Raw genomic sequence first — 23,655 nt, 5'->3', positions numbered from 1 at the left:
GAACAGCACCAGTTTAAATGTCACCACTGCATGTTGTGAGGGAAAAAATAAGGAGTTTGAGCAGAACTGGCTGCCCTCATAAGGAGAGGAGAAAAAATGCAGCTAGTCAAATCATTTGCTGTTTGCCTGAATGCTGCTTGCTCCAGAGAGGGTTGGCACCAACTGAAGCCACCCTCTCTTCTCTCTCCCGTCAGAAGCAACAATTGCGTCCATATAGCACTGAGGGAGAAATAGATTTTTTTTTTCCTGATGAGGATCGCTGGGAATGAAAAAAGTGGTTAAGGCAAGAAGCTATTCTACTAGTGCCATCCAGGGGACAAGAGCTGTAATTCAGCTGCCTGCTAAGGGAGGGGACTCCAGGAAATAGCTGTTGGTTGGACAGGGTATTTATGTTTGCAAGAGTGGTGCCTTGCACAGCTCTCCTCCAACTCGTGCAACTTGCCGTAGTGGTAGAGGTTGCCCAGGAGGAGTGGATAGATCCCACAGGTCTCATCAAACAGAAGACAACAAAATCAGTGGCAAGCATCCAAACAAGCCAAATCTGATCAGCTTTGGGGCACAAACAGAATTTTGCCAGTGTGAACGGACTGAAAGCAACCATGGTGGAAAAGGGATAGTCCCAGCAGGACTCAGCTTAAAGATACACATGAAGCTTTATGAAGCCCACCCAGGGCTCAGTTTAGCTGTAATACAAGAGGAAGCAATAAGATGAGAAGTGCAGGAGTTTGTGAATTGACTATAAGCTCTGTGGCCTGTCTGAAGTACTAATTCAGGCTGTTAGATTTTGCCAGACCTCTAAGTATCTGGTGGCCTGCAGGGCTCCTGCTTGCTGCTGGCCTTCTCCATTTGCGGGGTGGCAGCAAGGGGCATTCCCAGTTGCTGTCCCTGAGCACTTCACAAACCACAGGGCTGTCCTACAGGAAGCCTTCCCAAACTAATTACTGTGTCATTCTCTGAGGGTACCGAGTGTTTAACAGTGATAAAACATGAAGATGCTTGAGAAGGAGAAGTGAGGAGAGACATTTTATCTCTTGTTGTATAAACAAGCAGCAAATGAAATGCTTCCAGCTGCTCCCCGTGTTTTCACGGGAAACTTCTTCCCGATTTTGTTGCGGGGGGCTCAGGCAATGCGCAATGCGGTGTGACCCCCCCCCCCCGGGTCCTGCTCATGGCCAGTGGCGCAAGGATGGGGGACAGCTGTGCCGTGGGGGGTCGGGAAGGAGGCTGGCGTTGGGTGGGATGATCCCGGCCGTGTCCTGGGCTGGAGGTGGATGGGGGCGTCCCAGCTGTGTCCCAGGCTGGGGGCCGGTGGGGGGGTCCCGGCTGTGTCCCGTGCTAGGGTGGGGGACCCCGGCCGTGTCCCGGGCTGGAGGGGCAGGGTCGCGGGGGAGGTCCCGGCCATGTCGCAGTCTGGAGGCCGGGGGAGGGGGGCGATCCCGGCCGGGCCCGGGCAGCGGGCGGGGGGCTCACCTTGGCGATGAGCGGGTTGCGCAGCATGCTGTCCCGCGCCACCCCCAGGCGCTCGTTCTCGCTGCCCGGCGCCACCTCGGCCAGGCCCGGGGGCCGCCGCCACCGCGGGGGCTCCGCGCCGCCGCCGCTGGCCATGGCGCCGCCAGCGCGCTCCGCTCCGCTCCCGGCCCCGGGCGCCGGCGCTGCCCGTTCCCGTGGCAACGGGACGCTCGCTGCCGCGGCGGCTCCCGGCAGCAGCGCGCGAAATAAAGGGCGAAGCGGGAAAACTGGCACAAAACTGGCCCGGGAGGCCGGGGGGGGGGGGGGGGGGGCAGTGCCGCCCGCCGGGCCCCGCCGCGCCGGGAGCGGCCGGGCCCCCCCAACCCGCACCGTCTCCTAGCAACGGCGGCGCCGGCCGTTGGGTCCGGTCTTGGGTAGGTCCGGGCGGGAGCGCTTCCGCTCGGAGGAGCGTGCGGAGAGGGGAACGGAAGGGCCGCGGCAGGAGGGCGAGGGGGGCCGCCGTTGCGGGCGGACGCGGTGTGGAGCGCGGGCGGCGGCGAGGTGCGGCGGCCGGGCGGGCGCTGTCCCGGCGGCGGGGAGCGGCGGGCGGGCCTTATCCTGGAGGGGCGGCGCGGAAGGCCGCTGGGCGGGGGGGCGTGTTGCCCCGGGGAGGTAGCGGCCGGCGGGGAGGGCGCTAGGCCCTGAGGGGAGGGGAGTGCGGCCTCCCCGGCGAGGCCCGTCCCACCGCCGGGAGGCCTGTGGCGGCTCCGGGTGGCCCGGCAGTGCCGGCGGGGAGGCTGGAGGCGGGCGGGCCCGGGGCGCTGCCGCGGGGCCCGGCGCGCCTGGTGCGGCGGCACGTGTGCTCCCAGGGGCTCGGCGTCGCCTCGTGGCCCGCAGCGGGGCGGAACTGAATTGTAATGTGGGGTTTGGTGTTTATCTCGAGAGGCTTCGTGTGCAGCTTCTTCCCTGCGGCGGTGCGGAGTTAATGCCTTGTTCTGGTCAGCGCTGGAAACTGATTTGGGGATGTGAAAATCAAGGTGTTGTATTTCTGGGGTGCTGGGCTGTTGGCTTGTAAATGTTCTTTGTGTGTCAGCTGTAGAACATCTGCTGAAAATGCTTCCTGTGTGCTCAGTGGAACTTTGTAGTTTTCAGGGATGGATTTGTTCTGGGTAACAAATGGTCGGTTCAAGTTAGCAGGTTGTGACTAGATTTGGACCACTGAATGTAGGCAAAGCTAGTCAGAAGTTCCTGATAAAAGAATTTGGCTGTTAGTGCTAATTTATGTAATATCTATTATTTTATCTCATTACTATTTTAATACTGTAAGCTGAGTTGAGTTTAGCTGTCTATCTTTACTTAGTTATTCAAAGCTAGTAGTTATTAAAGTGTATTTTTGTTGTTACAGGAAAGCAATTTAAGTCTGAATACAGCTGTGATGCACATCTGTTTGATGAAGAAGACATCACTTTTACCTAGTCACTTTGCAAAATTAGCTGCACTGAAAAGCAAGTATATTTATGTTTCTTAGAAAATACTGAATAACTAAGATAGTTTTATACAAATGTTTTTCTTTGTAACTGTATATAACAGTGTGAGTAAGAGTTGCCAAGATTTACGAAAGTACTATCTTTTTTCATTAAATTCTTAAATTATAGTACTTCAATAAAGCCCATATCTTTTACTGAAGGTAAGAAAAAACATGAGAGAAGAAGCAAGTGCAGATGACTTTCAAGTTTGGGATTCTCTCAAGAAGAAAAAGAAAAAACGCAAACACAATAAGAAACATGAAAGTAATGAAGAGGAAATCCTGCAAAATGCAGAATGTAGCCGTGCTTCTCCACTCCTTTTTGAAGAGCAAGCTGTGCAGAGCATTGAAGTCTGTCAAAAGAAGAAGAAAAAGAAAAATGAGGGAGAGAAGGAACAGCGTTTGTTAGATAACATGTGTGCAGAGCTGGAAGATAAAATCAGTAATGAAACTGTAATGGATGGTTCCCCAAAGAAAAAGAGAAAAAAGAAGCAGAAACGTGAGGATAGTGCAGATGGGCCTAGTGATGTAATTTGCACTGAAGTAAATCAAGACAATATTGAGAGCTATCAGGAGAATGAGACTGATCATGTAAAAAAGTCTACTAAGAAGAAAAGAAAGGAAAAATCACCAGAAAAAGATGAGGTAAATGAGCTGCCTACCTCAGAAACATATAGTAAAAACGACAATAAAAAGTCAAAAAAGAAGAAGAAGAAGAGAAAACACAATATCACCCAAGATACAGAAGAAGGCACAGATGTAATGGTTAATCAGTCATTCTTGTCATCTCCAGAACAAAATACCCAAGAAGACGTAGTGTTGGCGTTACCTACAGAAAATAGTAGTATGACAGTGTTCCAGCCATCCCATGAAGATGCTGACTATAATGCTTCTCCTGCTTCGATCAAAGATCCTGGGGATGCAGCTGCTCAGCTTTCTAAGCCTACTCACGAGGCTGATCGTTCTTCTAGAAAAGCTAAGCGCATTCGAAGGATTAAAAGCAGGAGCTTAGTCACTGAAGAATCTTCAGAATCTGAGATAATGTAAGTTTGGGTATTTTTTTTTCTCTCCGCTCCCCAAATATGTTTACATCACAGAGTCCCACGTTTTCTTCTAGTCCGTATTGTATGTGTTTAAAGAAAACGCCAACTTCCAAAAGCTAAACTGTAAGTTGAAATTCCATACAGACCTACTTGTAGAGCTTAATTCTTGGTTATCACACTGAAATATAATGGAAGTTTGTGAGAGTGCAGTACCATTAGCTTCAATTTAGATTAAAAAAAAAATCCATTCTCCCATATGAAAACTCTAAATATAGAAGCAATTCATGTGCAGGCAATCCATGTTTAGTAAAGGGATTCCAGTTGTTAAATTCAATCTTTATTATGCTTTTTTACCAAACAATTAGTAAGTTGAATTAAAAAACTTACAATTCAATGCAAACGAATACTCGTGTAAGTAGTTCTTGGTGCTTTTACAGCCTCTAGAACCCATAACTTTATCAAGAATGAATGAATGAATTAAAAAAACAAAAACAAAACAACAACAACAAAAAAGGGGTTTTCACAGTTAGAGTGTCATTTCTCTCAGGTAGAATCTATATGCAGAACTCCACTTGTCTATATGCTATTATGCAGTGTGGTGCCAGAGCCAGAATGTGAAGTTAATCTTTTTTCAAGTTTAATGGACTAAAATTATTATTTAATGAAAAATAACATTAAAAATAGTCTTTTGCTCTTACTGATAATGAGCACTAGCGAGAGACACATGGAAAAGTTCTGTGTTGCTGCTGGTAGCAAGAGGCACTGTTTCTTTTGTATATCTGTGTGCAGCAGTTCTGTGGGATTTCTCTTAACCTAGGCAAGCTTTTTAGATATTGTAGGTACGGAAACGTCATAATAAACAACACCTTTTAAACGTTGGGAATACAGGGGGACAGTGTGTGGAATAGTTTCTTATTCTTCAGTGAACATGTAGAGATACTAATAAAATCTCTGTTTTGGAGCTCTAGTAGTGTGGTGATGGTGGCGTTGTTGTTGTTATTATCAGGACACCAGAACCTACAACATCAAATAGAGAGGAAGACAAGAATAATTCCATTTCTGAAAACATAGCCTCTGATGAACTGGATGATGAAGATGGCCTGGACTCTAGCATGTTTTCAGTCTTGGATTTGGATGCTGCAAAACAAGAACTTGAAGAGTTTATTCCTCATGTGAGGAAAATGTCAGATAGTTCAATCAGGAAGATGGCTGGAAGAGACCTAACAAGGTTTAAACATTTTAAAAAGCAAGGTGAGCCATCATAAGAATGCTCTAGTGAGGGAAGAATGTGCAGCTGCAGCAATGTTTTGGCAGAGGAGAAATAGCTGTTTTTTTGTCATGTCTGGCACAGTCCAATTCCAAGTGAGTGACAGTAGTTTGAGTTACATAGTGATGGGCATGTGTGCATAAAACAGGCAGTATCTTAATAGACTCTCTCTCTCATATATTTAATTTCAACGGACATGTTTTTTTCTGCTTTGTAGCATCTGCTACCTCCATCAAATTAAAATCCAAAGTCTAGGTGTAAGTTACCTGCTCCAAGTTTTTGTTTTGTCCCACTTTGATTAGCTTTTCTACCTTTTCAATTCATTGAACTTTCATTATATGTTTGCTAAAAAGTTTCTGTAAACTTGAAATTCAATGCAGAATAGATGGTACGTGTAGCTTGAGTATTTTTTGTTGTTTATATTTTTCTTTAAAAAAAAAATTATGTATTTTTAGGTATTGCTATCAAGTTCGGCAGATTTTCCCAGAAGGAAAATGATCAAATCAAGAAAAATGTTGAAGAGTTCTTATCACTTACTGGAATAGAGAATGCTGAAAAACTCCTGTTTACCTCTAGGTATCCTGAGGAGAAAGAAACTATCAATCGCCTAAAAGCAGAGTTTCTTTTCTGTGGGAAAATTGGTAAGTGTTCAAGTTCCTTTTAAAATAGCTGGATGTTGTGTTCCACAACCTGATGATAACTCTGTATGTTTTGTAAATTTTTCTTCTTATTGAAAAACACTAATGTTGCAAATTGGCAAAAAAAAAAAAAAAAGCTGCTGAGATTATGTAGTTGTTAGTCTGTATTGTATACTATTCCCATGATTTATCCTCAGTTATGAAGAGGTTAGAGATTAAAATTTCATCCTGACCAGCTACAAATTTTTGAACTGGTAGTTGGGTATTAAGATCTAAAGGTGCCCTATTCACTAGGCCATAACTAAGCTTAGTGATTTATTAGTGGAAGGTATGATTTTTGTCCTTTCTGAAAATGTCTATTATTAGAGCATGTAAATTGATGGCAGATTCAGAATGGCCTAAGGAAATGAGGTCACTAGCAGTAGTTATTTTCCAAGACATGAAAAAAGCAAATAAAGTTGTAATTACTAGGCTTCTGTTTGCAAGAGGAGCAATCTTTTCTCTGTCTATCCTAATTTTAATTGTTAGGCTTCTCCCTCATATGACTAGAAAACTTCCTTTCAAATAGCAAATGTTCATCTTGAAACCGGTCTGAATCTACTCAGTGCACTTTCTCAGGTGGCTTTTCATTCTGTTTACTCTGTATCGTTGTCACAGCAAGACAGAGTAAATCCCAACCCGCAGTGGATTTGGCATTTGTATCTGTAGATCTTCCTCCCATTTGCAGGATTTTTTCTTCAGCGAGGGTCTTCACTTTCTTTTTACTGGATGCCCCCCAGCCTCTAGTTTTCCCAATCTAAAGGGTCTATATGCAGAAGCAGAGTATGTGATCAGCTTCCTAATTAGTGGCTCTGCCTCATATGTCTTTATTAATTGGAGGATTCAATGTATATATATTACTTATGATTAGTCCATGTGTTATCAAAATTTACAACCAGCCCTACTAGTTGTAGTTAGCAAGCAGCAGGCTTGTGCTTGACAAGTCTGAAGTTTAGCTCCAAGTGTGTGTCTACACATATGCATGCATGTGCACACACGATCATCTGCTACCTGTCAGTATTCACAAATCTCAGCTCTTTTTTGCCTACCACAAACATAAAAATTACATCTTTGAAACTGTTCAATATTTCTGTTCAGACTATTTCTTATGCAATTTTGGAAGCATTGTAGAATACATACTTTTGAATGGAGAGGATGTTTTGTTGATAACATTCATGAAAATGTATGTTATGGGTGGATTTTTTTAAGTGTCTTTTTTGGTGTGAAAAATGTTTCTGAACAGTGTGAATCGTATCTTCCAGCTGAGGGCATTCCACGACCCTGGAGACTGATATATTATCGAGCAAGGAAGATATTTGACCCAAATAATTATAAAGGGAGGTAAGTAAGTAATTTTAAATAGTTTCTGAGGCTCAATACCAGTCTCTGATGTTTATTTGTATATTAAAGGATACAAGTTAAGATCATCTCTCCCATTTGTGCCACTTACTGTGATTTAATCGACGGTTAAGTTTTTCTGATGGATTTTTATCAATTCCTCTGTACTGAAATGTGACTTGAAAGGGTAGTGATAAGTAATGTTGAAATGTATGCTACTTTTAAGATATTAGAGCATTTTGAATTTGCAGCTGAAGCTGTGCCCATTTCTTCTACTAGGTATACTAAGGATGAAAAAGAAAAATTAAAGAAGTACTATGCTATACATGGCAATGATTGGAAGAAGATTTCTGAGATGATGTCTCGTTCTAACCTCTCAGTTGCTATGAAATACTCTGAAATCAAGTCGGGTAAGTAATTTTAAGAATAACAATTCCTTTTGTGCATTGCAATTTGAGCAGTTATTTTAATTATGGGTTGTATGTGCCCTAAATGAGGCCAGTTTCTAATGGGGGGGGGGGAGGGAGAGAACTGAATTCATCCCACTTCATTTATTAATGGAACTAATACCCTGGCAGGCATGTCCTGGGACTTGGGGGAGAAGAATTTGGCAGTCAAATGTTAAAATAGACACTCCTACTTGGAACCAGGGCCGTTCTGTAGTCACTGGGCTGAAATGACCCTCAAGCCTCTGGGATGCAGAAGAGCTTCTGGGAAGCATGTTAAGAAACTGATCCAGTAAATGAGAGTTAAAAAATGCAAATACTTCAATTTGTAACACTTTTTTATGATAAATTCTGCCTTAACCATTATTTTTTTAAAAAAATTTAGCTATTAATTATGGTCCTTGGACTAAGGAAGAAACACGTAAGTTAATGCGTGCAGTGGAGGAGGTGATTACAAAAAGATCAAAATTGGAAGATGAGAAGTCTTCATCATCAGAAAAGTCACGTAGAAATCGCTCAATCGACCGTGAAAAGCTCTACCAGAAATTACCCTGGACTGAGATTGAAGCTAAAGTGGGAACTAGATACTGGAGGCAATGTAAACAGAAATGGTAAGATTTTATACTAGATTTAGTTATCAAAATATGTTTTGGGGAGTATTTGTCTGACTTGATTTTGTAAAACCGGTTGTACTGTGATCTCTGCTGTTAAGATTGGTAACAGACTGTAGACTACAGAAGAGGTGTTGCAAATGCATCTATGTGTCTTAAGAGACAAATAACTTTGCTAGCTGCAGTAAACTTTCTCTTCACTGTGGTCTTGAAGTATGATTGCAGCTTCTCTGTGGTGACAGTGCCACTTAGTCTCTTTCTTTTGATGCTTAGAATTTCCTGAAAAAAGTATGTTTTTGTTTGTTTTCAAAGGACTTCAATTTTAACAAGCAAGATGACCAAGGGACAGCAGTTATACAAGGGGACCAAAGGATTACAGGCCAAAATCAATCTTATTAGAAGGTATTTTTCAAAGTTAATGTGTTTTGTGTCTCTTATTGTTATAAGTTGTGTTTGTTGTGCTTACTGTTTGAGAAGGGCATGCAGTGCAGTTTTATACTGATTTTGCAGACGCTTTCTTCTGGACAAAACATCCTCTGGCTTTTGACTGGGGGGAAGTGTCAACATTGTTGAATTATTTCTTGAATTCTGTCTACAAATTTCTTCTGTATTACATTCTCAGGTTGTATGAAATGAAAGTGGAGGATGCAAATGAAGTAAACTGGGAAGAACTCAGTAATGCTATTGGGTAAAAACTTTTTTTTTTTTTTCTCTTCGTTTGGAAACAGCACATAATTGAGGCAAACTGCCTTAAACTCCACAAGGGAATCCATGTGTCTAGACGTTTGCAGTTGTAGAAAATGTTACTTAGTTTGGTAACGCATAGCAATATATTCTTGTGTAATACTGAATAATGAACCAAACCCATCAGTGCTGAAATTTAATTTTAACCGCTCCTAGTAATCCTTAAGGTCTTCCCAGTGTTTTCTACATATGAAAACTGTTATATACTGTGTGCTAAAGTCTTTTGTTAAGAACTTTTCCAAGTGTTAGTCAATAAATAGCAAAAGGGTAATTACTGGAATGTGGAATGTATCATGGTAGTCTTCTTCCAAACAGAGTAAGTTTTGAATATGAAATTACCAATATTGTGAATGCTGTGCTTTATATACAGCACTCTTTCTGTAGTATATTTCATTTGCTTTTTCTTATTATTAAATGTGTGATAAATATGCCTAATGTCAAGATAGTTTTAGGTGCTTACTTTAAGGGGAATTTCTATCTTGGCAGACTTTTTATTAAGATTTCAAGACTATTCTTTCTACTTAAAGCTAACATTGTTTGACTGGAGTTATTCTCATGAATGGGTAACTGAGTAATACAGAGACTTTGTAACAGCTTGTTGCACCTATTAATTCTTTGAACTCTTCCCTTTTCAGAGGTGTCCCTAGAGCCTATGTTCAAGCCAAATTTTACAGGCTAAAGGTCTCCTGTGTCCCTTGTTGGCAAAAAAAGACTTTTCCTGGTCAGTATCCCAGCTATTTTTATGTATTCCTTAAAGCAAAGTTTTTGTTTGAATCTTAAGTGGGCAAATTTCCTAAATATTTAGTGGAATACTTATTCCTAAATATTCTACTCAGTTAGCTTTCCTCTAAGTAAACTGGCTAAAAGCCACAAGCTTTGTACTTATTTTACTGAATCCTCTCTTGTTTTGTGTGTGTGTGTTTCGGAGGGGGAGGGAGACATTTAGTACACTTTCAGTAGACTCTTCTTGCAGTACTTAGCAATCTCATCTCTTTAGTACTTTGATTTCTATGGATTAAGAAATGTATTTATATATTTTGTCAAACTAGAAAGGGTGGGGGAATTGTCAAAATGATTATAATTTAAACTGTAGTGTGAAACATTGTTAGTTCCTCAGAAGGCGAAGAATCAATTAAGAATACTTTTTTCTTTTTTTCAAAGAAATTATTGATTATCTCTATGATGAGAAACTTCCAGAACTTGAAGAAAAGCTGCAAAAAATGAAAAAGAAACAGCTTAGTTCTGACAATTCAACCGCCAGCCAACAGAAGAAGGTTTTCCAGCTCAGTGAAATTTTTGACTCCAGTGAAGGCAGTGATAATTGATTGCCTTAACAACTCCTAGTCTACATATTTAAGATGCAAAATGGATCTAGTTGGAAGTGGACACAGATCGGCTACTGCAGGTATATGGACTGTGAAATAATGGAAAAAGCAAGGATAGGCATGCCTGCTTTTCTTGTTTCATATTGAAGACTGAGGTAAATACAGCTTTTGTGCCACCTTTTGTTACTAGGAATTTATCTTTGGTTTTGGGTTTTTTTTTTTCCATTTTTAAAGATCTCATGTTGCTTTCTACAAGACTCAAAAATAGGTATTTTTTCCTTTTGTTTTTATTCTGTGGAGCTGGAAACTGCTGTTTACCTTTTGTGTGTGAATTTGGTTTTCAGCACTTTAAAGACTTTTAAATCCTTTTTTTCTTTTTTTAAGGAAAAAAGCTCGACCAAGAAGAAGCCTTTCTATTTGATTTTAGATATCTCTAAACCAAATCTTCAGACACATGTTCTAAGGGGAAACAGCAAAACAATTTTTTTCTACAGATACTATGTTCTTAAGAATTATTGATTTCCATGTTTTGATGTAGAGATGCTCTTTTTTTCAGTTCTTCCAGGAAAAAAGTGGCTTATGTCCATTATTAATTATAAACTGTTGTCATGCAAACCAGAACGAAGTATTTAGAATGTTTTCTTTGGAATACAGAGAGAAAATGGACAGTATATATATTTTTATTATACTAAGGAGAGTTTCTATGTTTTAATATGGAAACTAAGGGATAAAATGAAAATTGTACTCATGTCTTTGTATGATATTTTTAACCATTTGCCTAAAATAATTATTTGTAAATTGACAATGTGAATGTAAACAATCTTACTGTGCATGTATGTTTGGCTTGTTTATATTTCCTGTAAAGTTGCATTAGAAAGCAGTACCCAGAGTTGTGTTTGTTGTGACATTGTTTTTTGCTTATATAGGTAAGTGAGGATTTCTTTCATTTAATTGCCACTCAAAATGGAGACCTTCTAAAGGATCGATGGAAGGGCCTTGTTTGAGGCCTTTTGGAGAGAAACTTTCTAATGAAGATTTTTAGAGAGAAACTTTCTGATGAAGATATGTTCTTTTTGTAAAGAAACTGCTCTCAAAAAGTAAATAAGCTGGGACAAGAACTGCCAGCTGCAGGCAGTGTGTGGGCAAAGCTATTGCTGCAGTGGCTGCTATGGGAAAAACACAGACCTGACTGCTACTACAGAGCGGTCACTGGGCAGGGAGTAGGGGAACAGTTCCTTACCCTGTCCTATTCAGAGGACACAGAGTGGTGAAACTTGCACCTTGGTAAATCATTTTTCACTTAGCAGCCGGACAAAAGCTGAGGGAGAGGGAGGGTGTTTGCTGATCGCTTCTCATCCTCCTAACAGTGGCACTTGAGGTGTAAGAAAGCGTCTGTTCCCTGTATAGTCTGCTTACAGAGGAGCCTGGGTGCTCAGGAAAGGAGGCAGTTATTTCATATAGATCTCTGAAGGAAAAAATTACTGCAAAACAGAGCAATACCAGAGAGAGTTTTTTTGTTTTTGTTTTTTTGTTTGTTTGTTTTAAAAAAGCTCCCCAGAACAATGAGGGAGATAATATTGACAAAGCTCTGAGTAGCAGGCTCCATTATAAATAAGAGCATGACAGCTCCTTAAAAAGCTCTGCAGCATCCCCTAAAAACTTAGGTGATTCAAACAAATAGGTAGCTCCAAGCATTTTCATGGCACGTTAATAGCCTGGATGGTATTATGAAAAAAAAATCTTGATTATGTTGCCTTATCAAGGATGGAGACAGCCATGTTACAAGAGTTGTGTTTGCAGCTGAGAAGCACTTCAGAGTTGGAGAAATGTAGTGGTGGCAGCAGCTGAAGATCAGAGGGCACCTTGGCTTCCTCTCCTCCTCTCCCCTTTCCGGTAATGGCCTAAATACGCAACATAAGTACAGTGAAGGAGGCCAAGGGGGCAGCAAATGCTCTGTTCACTGCCTCAGAGCCCCCTACCTCTGGGGCCAGCATCTTTCCTGTGATTTGGAAATTGGATGATCGGACAAAGGAACAAGCCTTGAGCCAGCCTGCTTCATCTCTATCACTTAGGGGCTTTTAAATGCGCAGAAAGACGGGCAGCGAGTGCTGAGCATCGCTTCGTCATTATCAAAATGCTTGGCATCAGCTGTCGGGTTGGGGTTACGTAGTACGCTGCAGTTCCATGGTAAAATACGAAGCCCGACGGAGCCCCAGGGCTCTCGCTGCGTCGCTGCTTCACCTCGTGAGTGGGGCGTTCCTATTTTCGTAGTTAAGCGATTCAGTTCCGTTGTTGGGGCACTGCCCTGGCGGTGTTGTGCTGCTTGACGCTCTAACCCTCCTCCCCACACTTAATGTCCCCATGCAGCCTTCTCCTTTCTTCTTGTCTCAAAAAACCTGAGCTACCGCGTGCCTCAGTTTCCCCAGGGCGCTCGCTGCGGAGCGACGCGCTGAGCGCGCCCCTCGCTGCTGGCCCTTTAAGAGCCCCCCCCACGCACCCCGCGGAGGGGGCGGGGCCTGGCGGCGCAGCAAAGCGGCAAAGGCGGGGCCGCCCCCGGCCCGCGCGGAAGCGAGCGCGGCCGCACTTCCGCCGCCGGACCGGAAGCGAGCGGGAGGCGCAGCCTGAGGCGGGGCCCGCGGCGGCGCCACGGGCGGCCCATGGCGGAGGAGTAGCAGCAGCGCCGCGCCGCGCCGCGCCGCGCCGGCGGCGGGTGAGCGGGGCTGAGGAGGGAGCGAGCCGCTTCGCCCGTAGCCCCGCCGCGGCCAGGCTCGCGCTTCCCTCCGCTCCTGGCGCCGCGCCGGCGGCCGGGCCCGCCGCGGAGGGGGCGGCGCGGGGGGAGGGTTCGTGAGGCGGCTGTTACCAAGCGCCCGGGCCGCGGCGCGGCCGGCGGCGGCGGCGGCGGGAGACCGGAGACCCGCCTCGCTGCGCGTGTCGGTTTCGTTTCTGGCAAGCGGGTGTTGGTTCCGCCCGGCACCGCCGGGTAACGGCGCGGCCGTGCCTGCGGTGCTCGTTCGCACGGTTTCGTCGCTTGGTGCGCGCCGGTGAGTTCGGGCAGCGCTGCGAGCGGAGAGGGCTGGGCCGCAGCCCGCGCAGCCCGCGCTCGGGTGAACGACGGATTTCGGTTACCGAGTCGTAGGAGACGCACTAATTCAACGAGTGGTTGTCTTCGGTATGAAGATAACACGCGCTAATCTACACACCCGCAAAAGCTTTTTCTTTTTTTATGTGTCGCGAGTGAATTGAACTGAATTCTGACGATTGCTGTCTGCCTCAAGGTCTTTGAAGCACAACTGACAGCTCGGTTACCAGCGGACGGGTTACTAAAGTTGCTGTGCTCAAGTGGGCATGTCCAGCTGAAGGTGTGGGCCCTCTTTGCCAGCTGTGGGGCAGCACTGTTGGCTTTCCCATCATGTGACCTGGCACACCTGCACAGCGGATCGCTTCATTTTCCGAAGGTAAAAAAACCACATTTATTTTTTTCTGTGTGTATATGAAGATACACACGGCTTTACTTTGTCTGGATTTCCCTTCTGTCTCACTATTCTGAAAAGCCGGGCAGTTACCGTTGTTCACTCTATATAGTCCCAGTGTTTGTACTTTTCTAGCATCCAGTCGAGTTCTTCAAAATGTTAGGCTCTGATATTACTTTATTGCTACTTATAGAAGGAATTTTGGTTTTAGATGTAAGAGTATCACAAAATTATTACTGCAAACTGTCGTCGAAATAATAAAAATGGGAAAATTTGGAATAAATACTTAGCCCTTTTAACAACAAGGACTCATAAATTCTAGGAGATTCAGGAAAAAATGCTGATTAAGTTTTGTACTTATAGACCTTGATTTCACAGATACAAACAAAAAGCTATTCAGATAAACCCCTTAACACTGCAGTTGTTGAAGGTGTGATTAAGTGTGGACAAGATTTTTTTTTTTTTGGTGGGAAAGTGAGTTTTCATATGCTGTTGTTTGGTAATTTTCAGACTGTCTAATTAATGGGGCTTCTTTTCAAGACTTCTTAATATTCCTGATTCTATGCTCATTTTGATGTGATTTTTATGTAGATACTTTAATTAAATTTCATTGTATAATTGCTTACATGTATGCAATATAAGAGCAGCTAAGAATATATGCACGCACATCACTAATGAGTTGCAGAAATCTGTGCACATTTGAGAATTAGATACTATTGTGGCTGAAAGGAAATAACTCTTGCTATTTCTAGTCTTAAGAGTTTTGTTATTTCCTCTTCTCTCCCTGTAAAGAATGAGCACATGTCGATGGTGTACGCCTAGTGGGTCTGATACCACTGAATTCCTGAAGAACTATGCTTCTAAATGGTTGTCCCAGGAAGATCTTGAAGGATCCAATGATGATCTCTGTTACTGCCTGGAGTGCGTGGTTGAATACCACAGAGCAAGAGAGAAATTGCCAAGCTTGCATGAGGTAATTGAGAGATTTAACTATTGGCCTTTACTGAGTAGGAACAATATTTTATAACTTTAGAGGGGACTTCTGTGGTCTGGCTTCGGTGAAGAAGGTTTTTTTCTTTCCTTTTTTCTTTCCTTTTTTTTTTTTTTTTGCTTGGTGGCTGAGTTTTACTTATTTTTGGAAATAAAGTATGTTGCTTCTTAACTATGTGTGGGTATATTGGGTTGCATAGAGCCTGGCATAAAACAAGAAGTCCCCTTTGTTTTGCATATATTCAAATGAGTGAAAATGAAAACAGTAGCTTGAATTTCGTTCATGCTGTGATGGTTTTGGGTCTAAAAAAGGAACAGCACCCAAACTGCTGTATTTCGTAATGTAGCCTTCCTTTCTTTGCCTTCTGTTTGATTTTATGCTTTCTTTTCTCTCTTTGTTTTTACTGCACAGTCTCACACGCCTGCAGGAAGAGCTCTGAAATTCAAGAATAGAAAACTGAGAATGAAAAGTGAAAGCAAACAATCACAATTATTTTAAACCCTTTATCTTCTTATAAACCTATTACTGTTCTCCACTTATTAGCATCTAATTTGATATTTTGGAAAGCTTATTTTTGCGTGTGTGTATGTAAATAAGTATTTATAGCTGATTAACCTTACTGCTGTTATATAAAAGGTTGCTCTTTAAGTTATTTAGACTTCTTGTAAGTCTACTGAGGGAAATAGATACCTCTGGAGGGCAGTTCATCCTATCTGAGTATAGAGTGGAAATAACTACAGTGGTTTGACTGCTGAAGGTGCCTTTCTCTCTCCTTTGACTGTAGGAAGTAACCTACATTTCTAATTGAAGTTTGGAGCCATTCTGTAAATGGCTATGTGAGAAGAGTTCTGTCCAAATATTCGGCCAGTCAGTCCATTTGCATATTCTAGTTTCTCTCTCTTCCACTGAAATGTTGCAAAATATGTGAGGAAATGATTACTGAAATGATTACTGAAGCCATTTATGAATATTTAACAGAGTTACAAAAACAATTCCAGTTGGAAGTGTCACTGACTTTTTTTTGATCATTTTATAATTTTGACTCTGAAGTGGAAGTTCTGTGACTTGTACAATCTGAATTCTCTGCAAAACCTTTAATATTTCACATCGTGCTGGAGGAAAAAAAATCTAAAGTTAAATTGCAGTTTTGAAAGTCTAATCAAGGTTTTTGTCTACGATAAGTGTCCTTAATTTCTCCCTTCCCAAGTATACATTGATTAGTTATATTTTCCCCTGCTAAATAGGTCCTGTGGGAGTTGGAAACTTCCCGTCTCATTGCCCACATTGAGAAATCCGTGAAAGAAGAAGTTGGAGAGGATGATGAGTTGTTTATAGTGGACGAGAATGGGGAGACACAGCTGTCTGGTTACATAGGCCCAGATTTTGAGAATAACTTGCGAGTGCCTCTTCTAGAAATACTGAAATATCCGTATCTGCTGCTGCATGAGAAAGTCAGTAAGTACTTTGTAGTACATAGTTGGAAGGACGTGGTATTATTCCTACTGCAGGAAGCAAAAATAACAATTACTTGCCATTACTAAAGTACCAGTATTTTTCTTTGATCCCAAGTAGATTAATTTATTTTTGTTTCATGAGAGTGTAAGTTAGCCCTTACTGTGTTTGTGTCTTCTCTTTTAGGTGAGCTTTGTGTAGAAGTGCTCTGTAGAATGGAACAAGGTCACAACTCGTTTCAGGTCTTTGAGAAATATCCTGGAATTTATCTCTTCCTGGTACACCCCAATGAAGTGGTAAGTTACATTTTCTGTAATTGGAAACCTTTTTAATCTTGGGTCACCTGTATTCTAAGAGTTTGATGATGCAGTCTTGTGTTTTCTCCACTGTAGGTAAAACAGACTGTAATTAAGTTCAGATGTCTGTAATGGAGCTGGTTTGTATAAATAATCAGTAGACTTATGCCACTTGATTAGCAGGGAGATAGAATTAAGGTATCTTGAATTTGTCTAGGAATGCCATGCATGATGATAAAAAAAAAAAAAAAAAAAAAAAAGCTAGTGTTCTGCATGGTGTTCTGCAAAAGCAGCTAGCTTTTGTGTGTGTTCTTTTATTAAAAAAAACCTCTGAATGACCAAGTGTGTGAAGCTGGCAGCTTCTCTGTAGTCCAAACTCTGTTGTAAGGCTTTAAATTTTGCCACTTATCTGGCTTTCTTTGGCTTTTCTTGAAGCAGAGTGTATTGGAGATGCACCAAGCCTTGAAATATCTTTACTTGTTCTGATTTTTTCCTGAGCTTTTTCTGAGTTGCATACTGTATTATTATTATTTTAAACTAACGGGGTTTTGGTTTTGTATAATTTCACCTATCAAAAGAAATTGCACTAAAGTTTAGTTATTATGTTAAATAACATCGTATTCTTAATTTTAGCGATAAGAATATGAAAACCAGTGGCTGCGTTCAAAATTTAAAGTGGTTGACTTTTCTTTTTCCTCTAGCTTCTGTAGGAAGGGAGTTACTCTCCCTGAAGGATAGAGGATTCTTTTGCCATAGCTTCTAGAATTTCTTTAGCATTGCAGTTAGTCAACAGAAGCTAGAGGTGTTCAACTCAACTGCAAAGTAAAGCCCTATACTCCCAAATGGAATTCTCCTCAAGAGGGCCACAGTTTGTAATCTCGCGTGTTAACCGCTTCTCCTTTGCCGTTCTTTCTCTGTCCATAGAAGCTTTTATCTTTTAGTAATACTCAGAACCTTGCAATTTTCAAAGGATGTATTTGGGATTATCTCCAGTTTAAATGCTTCTAGTGAGAATGGTGTAGTTAGCTGAAAGGAGATACATACTCAGCAGTGTACTTCCTTTAAAATTCACCATAGTTAAGTGTCAGATGGTTTTGTAATAGTATCAGGAAGCATTATTATTTTTAAGTGGACTTGTGTATTCTGTGGTGGGACACCTCAAGACTGTAGAGTATTTTGTCCTGTGTCTGAATCCGTGGGGAACACTTTAACATTGAACAGTCGGAGGTCAATGAAAATGTAAGCAGGAGAGCTCCATCACATGTGATGTTTAGATGTACCAGCTGGTTTCGGTAGTGTTCATACTAGTGTAGATGTCAGAAACAGGTCTTGTTTTGAATCTAATAGCTTGAGGAAGAGTGACAAAATGAGGAATTTTGAGATACTGAATATATCTAGATTAAAAGTGTTAGTAACATTTTCAGTTGTGAACTGAACATCTTTATATTTTTACTGATCAAGGAGAATTGGGAGATTACAAAAAAGACCCGAGGTTCTGAAAATAGTACTGATGTGGCTGAGAGCTGACTTTTCTATGTTTTTAAGATGATGTTTTTAAGATGACGTATTATCCTGCAAAAGGAGGCTGTTCCTTAAAACTGTATATATACATAACGTATCCTAAAAGTGAAGCTGATATTGGTAATAGGGGAGAGTACTGAAAAATGGTGATAATATAGAGAATGCAGAACATATGCCATGCTGCAACTGGGAGGGCCTTTTGGAACAAAGTGGGTTGATGTGTTGTGTTAATACTGAAGTGAGAATGAGTTCTTTCCTGGCATGATCCTAGAGAGGTCCCCATGTGATGTATTTATCTGTGTAAAGTGAATTTGGATGTGTAACTCTTAAAGCAGTATTGAGTTGTTACAACTCACATCAGATGTTTATTTTCCCTATAGGGAGAGGATATTTTTCCTTTTTTCCTTTTCCACATCGTTTTATGCAGCTTTGGACAGTCTGGTAACACTTACTGTGGCTGGTGGGTGGTCTGTTCAACACCAGTGAGAAGTACAGATTTTTAAGCTGTCTTAGGAAATGGTGAAACATTTAATGGTATTGTATTAAATACTTGACAGTATTCTGAAATTCTCTCAGTGGATCAGAGAATGATTCCACCTTGGCAAGAAATAGCCAGTGTTCCCCTGCTGACAGCGCAGCTTATGTTTGCTGTTATAGTATACAGGTATCTAGATAATACAGATTAGTCAATAAAGTTTAAATGTTTTAAATAAGTACAAAGCCAAATGATGCCTCTTTCTCATGTGAATCCTAAGGAGCTTTATTTGTATATGTTTCCCTAAGTTTTAGACTCTTCTTTGTTACTCGCACCTTATAGTAGATAGAGTAAGCCAATTTAAGTCAAATTGGAATAAGAGTAGCCCTCACTTCTGATTACGATACCTTACCTCAGTACAAAATATATTTTATCCCTTTTGTTTTAACAGTGATTCCTAATTGTACAACATTGACTTTTTTGCCTTTTTTTTTGCTGATATTTCATATCAAGTTTTTTGTTTTAATCTGTAGATTCGTCGATGGGCCATCCTAACAGCAAGGAATTTAGGGAAGGTTGACAGAGATGATTACTATGACTTACAGGAAGTGCTGACATGCTTGTTTAAAGTTATTGAGTTGGGGCTTTTTGACAGTCCAGATATTTATAGCTCTTCAATGATTGAAAAGGGTAGACTCATCCTTCTGCCATCTCATTTATATGATACTACCAACTACAAGAACTATTGGCTAGGTGAGTATTTATGATCAGAAATTAACTTGTACCTGTGATGTTTCTCATCTCTTGAGTGCTTCTTTCAAGTGAAAGCTTTACTATTTAAAGTAGGTGCTTTTTATTTTTGGGTATGTCAGTTGGAAAACCTGAGCACTGCATACAGCAGTAGTGAGGTAGTGATTTAGTTTCGTATTTCTCTGCTGCTAGTCTCTTTGGTCAGGTAGTTTACTCATGGTGGTACTTGAAAAGTGATTCTTGATTTGATTGAACTTCAAATGGAACAAACTTTCACAAATATAAGGTCAAATTGTTTTTTGTGTGTGTTGTAGGTATTTGTATGTTGCTGACAGTGCTGGAAGAACAAGCTATGGATTCCTTGTTGCTGGGTCCAGACAAACAGAATGATTTCATGCAGTCTATACTTTACACCATGGAGAAGGAAACAGATGGTAACGAATTTTTTACCTCTGAGATTATGACAGTTTGCAGTCTAGTTTTCATCTTTGATTTGTTTGAATTTACTGTTATATTCTAAAGAACTTTCTTGTTTAGTTGAGTAAGTTTGTAGCATTGAAATGCTGAGGTGATGAAAGTTTAGCTGTGAGGCTTATTTGTTGTCTTGAAAGATGGCCAATATGTCACAACATTTGGACAATAATGACAAATACCAAAAAATGAGATTTGAGCAAACTTCTCACTAGAGAAAGAATGATGGGTTATAAGGTTCTGAGGACAAATCTTTGATTTCTACCAGATCACTTTCACTTGACTATGTGCTATGTACTGTAGCGTAGGGGGGCAGGTTTAGCTCAGTTGGTTAGAGTGTGGTGCTGCTAATGCTAAGGTCACGGGTTCAGTCCCCAAAGGGGGCTGTGCAAAGGGTTGGACAAGATGATCTCCCGAGGTCCCTTCCAACCTTCTATGATTCATTAGATTCATTAGATAAGGTTTGAATTCGGAGGCCTAAAACAGAGGAACTCCTTATTTTGACTTGCTTGAGTTTACTTTGAAATTGAAATTTGACTCTTCCATCCTTTTTCTCTCTCCTCCCCTTTCTTTCTATTTCATCCATGTTTATGATGTATTGTGAAAGTGGAAATTGGAAAACTTGTGGGTTTTTAACAGCTTCTTCAGGAACTTTGATATTATAATATTTACATATATATGTCTCATTTCAAACAGTGATCATTTGGACTATTTTTATTATCTTCTTGAGATGTAGGTCCTTTTAACTATGAAATAATTAATGATAGTAATGAGAGGAAGATGAACCTGAGAGTTGCATGTCAGAATGCTTAATAGTGCAAAAACTGCAAGATGCATATGAGGTACCTTGAAGTGTCAAATAAGTTCTGAGGGTAGTTTGCAAGCAGAATATAATGATTCTTCAAGAGCTTTGCTGCAGACTGTAGGTAGCTGAGTTTTAGGCAACCCCTTTTACAGTTGGAAATTCAGACTAACTGTAGCTCTTGGGCATCCTTGTAGCCCATGTACGATAGCATAGCTCTGGAATGGCACATGAGCTAAAGACTAGGCTATGCGTGCTACCTCTTAAAGGAAATGACTAGATCTTTACAAGGTTAGCATGTTTGTTTAGGATGTGACGTGTCCTTACCTTACATGAGGAAGGAAGAGCACACATGCAGAAAAACTGGAAAAACTGTATTGCTTTTGTCTTGCATTTGCGGAATAAATTGACTTATTTATATCTACTACTAAGGAGAGTAGCACCACAAAAAAAATAGTGTGGAAGAGCAAGTTTCACAGAGTTGGTAAATGCTAAGGATAGTTTTCCAAGTTCCTGTCTGTTTCAGACTGCATAAGCAGCAGTGTCTGTACATATTATTTTTCCTCCTTCCCTCCCCCCACCAAGATTAAAAACATAGTTGCAACTTAGTAAAATGGTTATCTCTTAATATTTAAAAAATCAATGAAAACCAACTTATGTCAACTTTGGCTTACTCTAAGAATATACAGGGCTTTTTTTGCATTTCAGCTCTCCCCAATATTACTGTTATGTTTCAGATGATTCTACTGACCCCTTCTGGCCAGCGCTGCATTGTTTCATGGTTATTTTGGATCAACTCGGATCTAAAGTATGGGGTCAGCTTATTGATCCTGTCCAAGCCTTTCAAACCATTATCAACAGTGTGAGCTACAACAATGAAATAAAAAATATACGCAATAGCTTTAAGAGGTCAGTTATATCTTTTTAAAAGATTGAAACAGTTTTAAGACTTCTATATCTGGTAGCGTAGTAGCTCTGATCTTGCTTTCTTTGTTGGTGGTTGCCTTAATTTGTGTTAGTAGAAGAAAATGGCAGCAAGAAAAGTCAAAGGTTGCCAACTTCAATCACTGAAATGAAGTAGGTCCTCTAAAATTGTGAAATTACTTTAAAAATTACTAACTTCTTGACTACCTGACATCTTTTTATGCTTTTCAGGATTTTTTTTCAAAACAGGAAGGCTGCTAATTATTTGATGTTTGCTACTGCTGTAACTAACTTGCGCTGAAGCTTAAGGAAGGATGCCATATCTGAGATTCCTGATAATAATATGGGAATTGCCAAGTTTTCAATGGGATACCATAGTTTTAGGTTTTACTGTAGTTAAGAATGTTCACTGTTTTAGATTTACTTTCAGCTTGTGTTAAGTCTAAAATATTTCTTAAGATTAGATTTCCTAGAAGGTACTGCAGAATCTTAAGTTTCATTCCATTTCTGAGTGTATATCTTCCAGAGAAGGTAGTAAAGCAAGAATCCCTGACCTGTCCTTTAATAGCTGGTATAATATAGTGAACTTCCAAAAGAAAATGTTTCAAAACACATAGCAGGCATCACGTACTCTTTCTGCAAGGCTTTGTGTTCATATAATTCAATCCTAAGATAAAACATGCTTTTGAATTGCTTCTGAGTGGCAGAATGTTAATGTATTGAGAATGTATTGAGAATGCTCAGAGTGTATTGAGCAGGAAATGAATAGGTAACACACTTGTGCAGAAGCAATCGGTTAATAAAGTGCGAGGAATTCCACAAATAACTTGTGTGAACAGAATTTTCTTATGTAAACTTGAATGCCATCTTTTGGCATGCTGTCCTTTTAAGTATTCGTACCACAATTCAACCTTAAGAGTTCAGGGATTTCCTATTCTGGAAAACTAAAACGATACTAGTTTTTAAAAAGTGTTAGTGAAAAGTGGCACATGGATGGCCATATAACTTGTGTTCTCCTTAAAATATTTTGAATCACTTTTTGAGTAACAATGCATTTATTGTTTAGTATTAAACAGTGTATGTGTGTACATATATGTAAAAAAAACTTTAAAATTGTATCTTAAACCAAAATTGCCTCTTTACTTTAGTCAGAGAAAAAAACTAGAAAGAGTAGACTAGCTCCGCAGTCTGTGTCGAGTGATGTGTAAAACGTACATATAACAAATAAACCAGATTATTAAAATTGATAAGACCTGTCTGAAACTAAAGTTAAAACTATTAAATGAAGTTTTATTCTGTTAAGCAAGATATTTCAATGTTTTGTATGAACAATTGCATAACATAGCCGTGATTCAGCTGCGTTTACAGGTAGAAAATTCAAAAAAGCTGGAGTTCTTCTAAGTGTGTATTCTGTTTAATCAGTCAAACCCATGATATAGTGGTAAGCTTTCTTTCCTGATGCAGTCATGTTTTTGTTCTTTTTTTTTTCTCCCCCATGTTTTACAAGCAGGATAGAACAAGCTTGCACATTTTTCTGTATAATATATTTTCCTAGGTGTGGTTGTTTTTATTACTGACAGCCTCTAATTGTCACAGGGTCAGTATTTGAAAAATGAAATCTGCCTTTCCTAGTCAGCTTTCTTATCATTTGAATAATTTGTGTGAAGTCTATAATGACTTACATTTTTCATTCTAGGACCAAATCCGAACCAGAGTCAGACTGTGATGATGAAATGGTTACTTGCAGTCAGATTGTGTATAATTACAATACAGAAAAGCCTCAAAAGGTATTTGAAAATATTTTTCTTGCTTTTTGAACTGATCATCAAATGAAACCTAAATTAAATCGTATGTAAAATATGGAAAGGAAGCTATTCTGTTTCTACAATTAACATTTTAAATGCTGTAAATGTAAATAAGATATATAAGTAGTATATGTAATTATTGTATGCCTTTAGTAAACAGCAGCCAGTATAGTCATTGTTGCAATTTGAATGTTGTATGCATGGTGCTTTCAGACTGCAAGAGGAAAAAATGTTTTTGTGAACTTGGCAGGTACAGTATTAGAGCACCAAAAT

At 40.5% G+C, this 23,655-nt stretch overlaps 3 protein-coding genes across 6 annotated transcripts in view; 2 read left to right on the top strand and 1 right to left on the bottom strand.

Annotated features, from left to right (window-relative positions):
- CFAP77 (cilia and flagella associated protein 77) overlaps positions 1-1,605 on the bottom strand; it is a 61,662-nt gene extending 60,057 nt beyond the window's left edge. The window contains exon 1 of the mRNA XM_062591313.1: positions 1,471-1,605. Within this exon, the coding sequence (XP_062447297.1) occupies positions 1,471-1,605 (135 nt within the window). The remainder of the gene's footprint in view (positions 1-1,470) is intronic.
- A 352-nt stretch (positions 1,606-1,957) lies between these two features.
- Positions 1,958-11,308, top strand: TTF1 (transcription termination factor 1). Of its 2 annotated transcripts, XM_062590771.1 has the most exons (13): positions 1,968-2,010; positions 2,393-2,486; positions 2,855-2,954; positions 3,137-4,017; positions 5,024-5,268; positions 5,740-5,925; positions 7,224-7,302; positions 7,579-7,709; positions 8,131-8,356; positions 8,669-8,758; positions 8,979-9,044; positions 9,736-9,821; positions 10,262-11,308. In XM_062590771.1, the coding sequence occupies exons 4-13, from the start codon at positions 3,149-3,151 to the stop codon at positions 10,423-10,425; spliced, it is 2,142 nt and encodes a 713-aa protein (XP_062446755.1). In that variant the 5' UTR covers positions 1,968-2,010; positions 2,393-2,486; positions 2,855-2,954; positions 3,137-3,148; the 3' UTR covers positions 10,426-11,308. The 2 variants fall into 2 exon arrangements, with proteins under 2 accessions (XP_062446756.1, XP_062446755.1); XM_062590772.1 differs by lacking the exon at positions 2,393-2,486 and having other exon boundaries at positions 1,958-2,010.
- A 1,753-nt stretch (positions 11,309-13,061) lies between these two features.
- The window catches only part of SETX (senataxin), a 31,207-nt gene continuing 20,613 nt past the window's right edge, over positions 13,062-23,655 (top strand). For 2 of the 3 annotated variants that reach the window (XM_062590711.1, XM_062590708.1), the window contains exons 1-9: positions 13,062-13,135; positions 13,701-13,880; positions 14,688-14,868; positions 16,131-16,341; positions 16,525-16,634; positions 19,164-19,383; positions 19,695-19,814; positions 21,391-21,562; positions 23,274-23,364. In XM_062590711.1, the coding sequence (XP_062446695.1) occupies positions 14,689-14,868; positions 16,131-16,341; positions 16,525-16,634; positions 19,164-19,383; positions 19,695-19,814; positions 21,391-21,562; positions 23,274-23,364 (1,104 nt within the window). In that variant the 5' untranslated portion in view covers positions 13,062-13,135; positions 13,701-13,880; position 14,688. Of the gene's footprint in view, positions 13,136-13,537; positions 13,595-13,700; positions 13,881-14,687; positions 14,869-16,130; positions 16,342-16,524; positions 16,635-19,163; positions 19,384-19,694; positions 19,815-21,390; positions 21,563-23,273; positions 23,365-23,655 lie in introns of those variants that run through there. The other variant, XM_062590709.1, reaches the window with a different exon arrangement.

This window comes from Rhea pennata, chromosome 18 (genome assembly GCF_028389875.1).
Source record: "Rhea pennata isolate bPtePen1 chromosome 18, bPtePen1.pri, whole genome shotgun sequence".
Lineage (NCBI taxonomy): Eukaryota > Metazoa > Chordata > Aves > Rheiformes > Rheidae > Rhea > Rhea pennata.
Note: the sequence above shows the minus strand (reverse complement) of the source record. Positions and strands in the feature narration are given on the sequence as shown.

Excerpts from the sequence above, each read along its gene's own strand:
- TTF1 (XM_062590772.1), top strand. The coding sequence starts at position 3,149 with ATGAGAGAAGAAGCAAGTGCAGATGACTTTCAAGTTTGGGATTCTCTC. Across the intron at positions 4,018-5,023 it reads TCTTCAGAATCTGAGATAAT|GACACCAGAACCTACAACAT; the intron begins GTAAGTTTGGGT and ends TGTTATTATCAG. Across the intron at positions 9,045-9,735 it reads GAACTCAGTAATGCTATTGG|AGGTGTCCCTAGAGCCTATG; the intron begins GTAAAAACTTTT and ends TTCCCTTTTCAG.